Source organism: Nannobrachium achirus (genome assembly GCF_963921795.1).
Source record: "Nannobrachium achirus genome assembly, chromosome: 13".
Lineage (NCBI taxonomy): Eukaryota > Metazoa > Chordata > Actinopteri > Myctophiformes > Myctophidae > Nannobrachium > Nannobrachium achirus.
The window spans coordinates 49,534,944-49,537,633 of NC_137833.1; the positions used below are offsets into that span (position 1 = coordinate 49,534,944).

A 2,690-nucleotide genomic window follows, 5' to 3' on the forward strand; every position below is an offset into this window, starting at 1 on the left:
ACTGGTGGCCGTGAGGATAGTGCATATGGGAAACTATAATATTTAATTGATAACATACATAACATTAAAGGAGAATTTTAGCCTAGAAGGACATCTTACCTTTAAAAGTACTTATTTTCTCCCCCAAAGAATGGTGGCACCTGGTGGGAGGTGCCGACATTCATTCATTGTTTACTGACTACTGGCATTTTCTACGGCAGACATGTAGCGGGAAAAAATGGACATTCGAGCGAGAGAAATAAGCGGATTTATAATTCAACCAATCGCTCCTGTCAGAAGCCCTGGAAGCAGAAAATATGGAAACCGCTGCTCTTTACACCATGCCAAGAATAGACAACGTGTTGTGACCTTGTAGATCTGCTATCTTCACCAAATGTTTCCCCCGGAATGGGGACGCTGGGGTTCGTGTGGTTTAAAGGGACGTTATTCGCCCTGGGTGAGGGGAGTGACCGTAAAAAGGGGCAGAGATAGACCGCGTATAAGCCCTAGGGCTGATAACGGCTAGCTGACCATTTAGTGCAAGCGAAAGTTGACACCGTGTGATGAACTGTGACTGAGAGCAGCCTCGCTGCGGAAGGAACACAGAAGTGAAATTGGCCGACAACCACGGGCGTCACACCAAATCCTGGGCCCTGGGTACAAGGATTCACTGCGGGCCCCCCATGAATGTTAACTATTGAAAAATAGCAGATATACAAGCTCACAGCGCGGCACCGAGTGCCGCGCTGCGAGCTTGTAGATCTGCTATTTTTGAAAAATCGTGAAAATGTGTGCAAGAAACTTATGTTTCTATGTCAGTGGTGCGCAAACGTTTTCATGTGAAGGACCCCCAAGATGATATGTATTTGGCCACAGCTAGACCCCCCATCTTCATCTGCTCCCCGGAAGCAAAATTTGAGTTACAAAATGTTCGCTTAAAAGATACAAAGATTTGCGCACATTTTTACGACTTTTCAAAAATAGCAGATCTACAAGCTCGCAGCGTGGCACTCGGTGCCGCGCTGTGAGCTTGTATATCTGCTATTTTTCAATGGCTAAAGTTACTATAGGGCCCCCCTCCATCTTGGGCCCTGGTAACTCAGTCCCACTTTCCTACCCCTTGTGACGCCCCTGACAACCACGGCTGGCCCAGAGGAAGGTTTGGTAGAATTCACGGCTGAGGAGACTATGGAGTTTGTCCAGAGGCAAAGCAACCAAAAACCAGAGCAGAAAAAACGGAGAACACCTTCCATTGTTCACAGAACCAACAAGGGCAAAATACTGGAAGAAAAACTTTTCAAAATTCCAGTTTTTTTGTTTTTTTTTGTTTCACCTTTATTTTACCAGGAGTAGTTCCACTGAGATTCAAAAACTCATTTAGCTGGGAGTCCTGGCCGAGCAGCAGCACAAAAAATAAACATAAAACGGTAACTTAAAATCCATTAATAATTAAAATTACACACGTCAACAGTGGTCAAATAATTGCGACCATAGGTTGCAAGATTAGTAGTATGTGAACGGTCACAGATTGTTCGTATGTATATTATATATATATGTATCTCTGTCACGCCTGACATTGTGGTTCTATGGGTTTGTCACTCTGACATCATGCTCTGACAGGTCCTATGACAACAGGTTTAATGGGACCGTTCGTCCCACCGGCCTCAAATTCGCCACACGCGGTCCCCGACCTGCTACATGGTTTTCCGGAACCAGCGCGAAAGGTTCGGAATCTCCGTACCTGGAGCTGATGTCTAACATCAGAGTTTTCCAGAACCGGCACATACATAGGCATAAGAGGGCCACAGACAGACAGATACAGAGATCTCCATATGGACATAAAATGGACGCAGACAGACAGATACTTAGATATATCCATAAATGGACACAGGCAAACAGACATCGTTCCCGGGTAGGTGGTGCTGGTGATCCAGCAAAATTGGGGCTTTGGCTAAACAGATCTCAGTCCTCCTGGTCTACACAGGTGGTGTTCAGTTGTCAGGAAGGACTACCTGGGCTTCCAATCCAGACGGGTGGAAAATGACGTACAGTAGCATAAGCACATTGTAGGACAGGACACACCTCCCATGTGTGACCCAAATTCTCCACTTCAATTGGCAGTTTAAAATGGGCCACTAGCCAGGGCCCAAGTCCATGAGAGCGCAACGACCCTCCAGTGTCTATGATGAGACTTTTGGGCCTTCTGCAGGCGTGAACCCCTCTGCCTGCATTTTCTCCTTGTATTTTAAGAAGTCTCTTCTCTTGGCGAAGTATTTCACCCACTGCATGGGACAGTTGGCTTCGAAGTCCTTGTGGAACTTGTCACAGGCGGCCTGCTGCTCTTGGTTGTCGTCCAGGCACCTCCACAGCTCGTCCCTGGCCGCCCAGCACGCTCTCCTCTGAGATGAGTTGGGAGCGGACATCACTCTGCCTCCACTCAGTGGTTCTTCAGCTCAGTTCTGTGTTACTATATTATTATCCGAGGGGAACCACTCTTAACAGAATGGGTTAGGCGCTCTGACATCACACTCTGGCTTCACTGTGATGTCACACTAACAGAATCCCTTTTATGCCCATATATGGAGTTTGCTGATGTCATCAATATTAAGCCCATATCTAACTGGACTTCACATGGGAATGCCCATATATTGTACGTATGTCGCATGTTGCCCTGAGGCGTCTTACTTGTTAGTTTTCCTATTTTTTAAAGA

General features: G+C 46.5%; 1 protein-coding gene across 1 annotated transcript; it reads right to left on the reverse strand.

The window, feature by feature from the left end:
• Window positions 1-2,159: 2,159 nt before the first annotated feature.
• LOC308296947 (cytochrome c oxidase assembly factor 6 homolog) lies at window positions 2,160-2,402 on the reverse strand (the record flags this gene model as incomplete). Its single annotated transcript, XM_080740305.1, has 1 exon — window positions 2,160-2,402. The coding sequence occupies one exon, from the start codon at window positions 2,400-2,402 to the stop codon at window positions 2,160-2,162; it is 243 nt and encodes an 80-aa protein (XP_080596431.1).
• Between the last annotated feature and the right edge of the window lie 288 nt (window positions 2,403-2,690).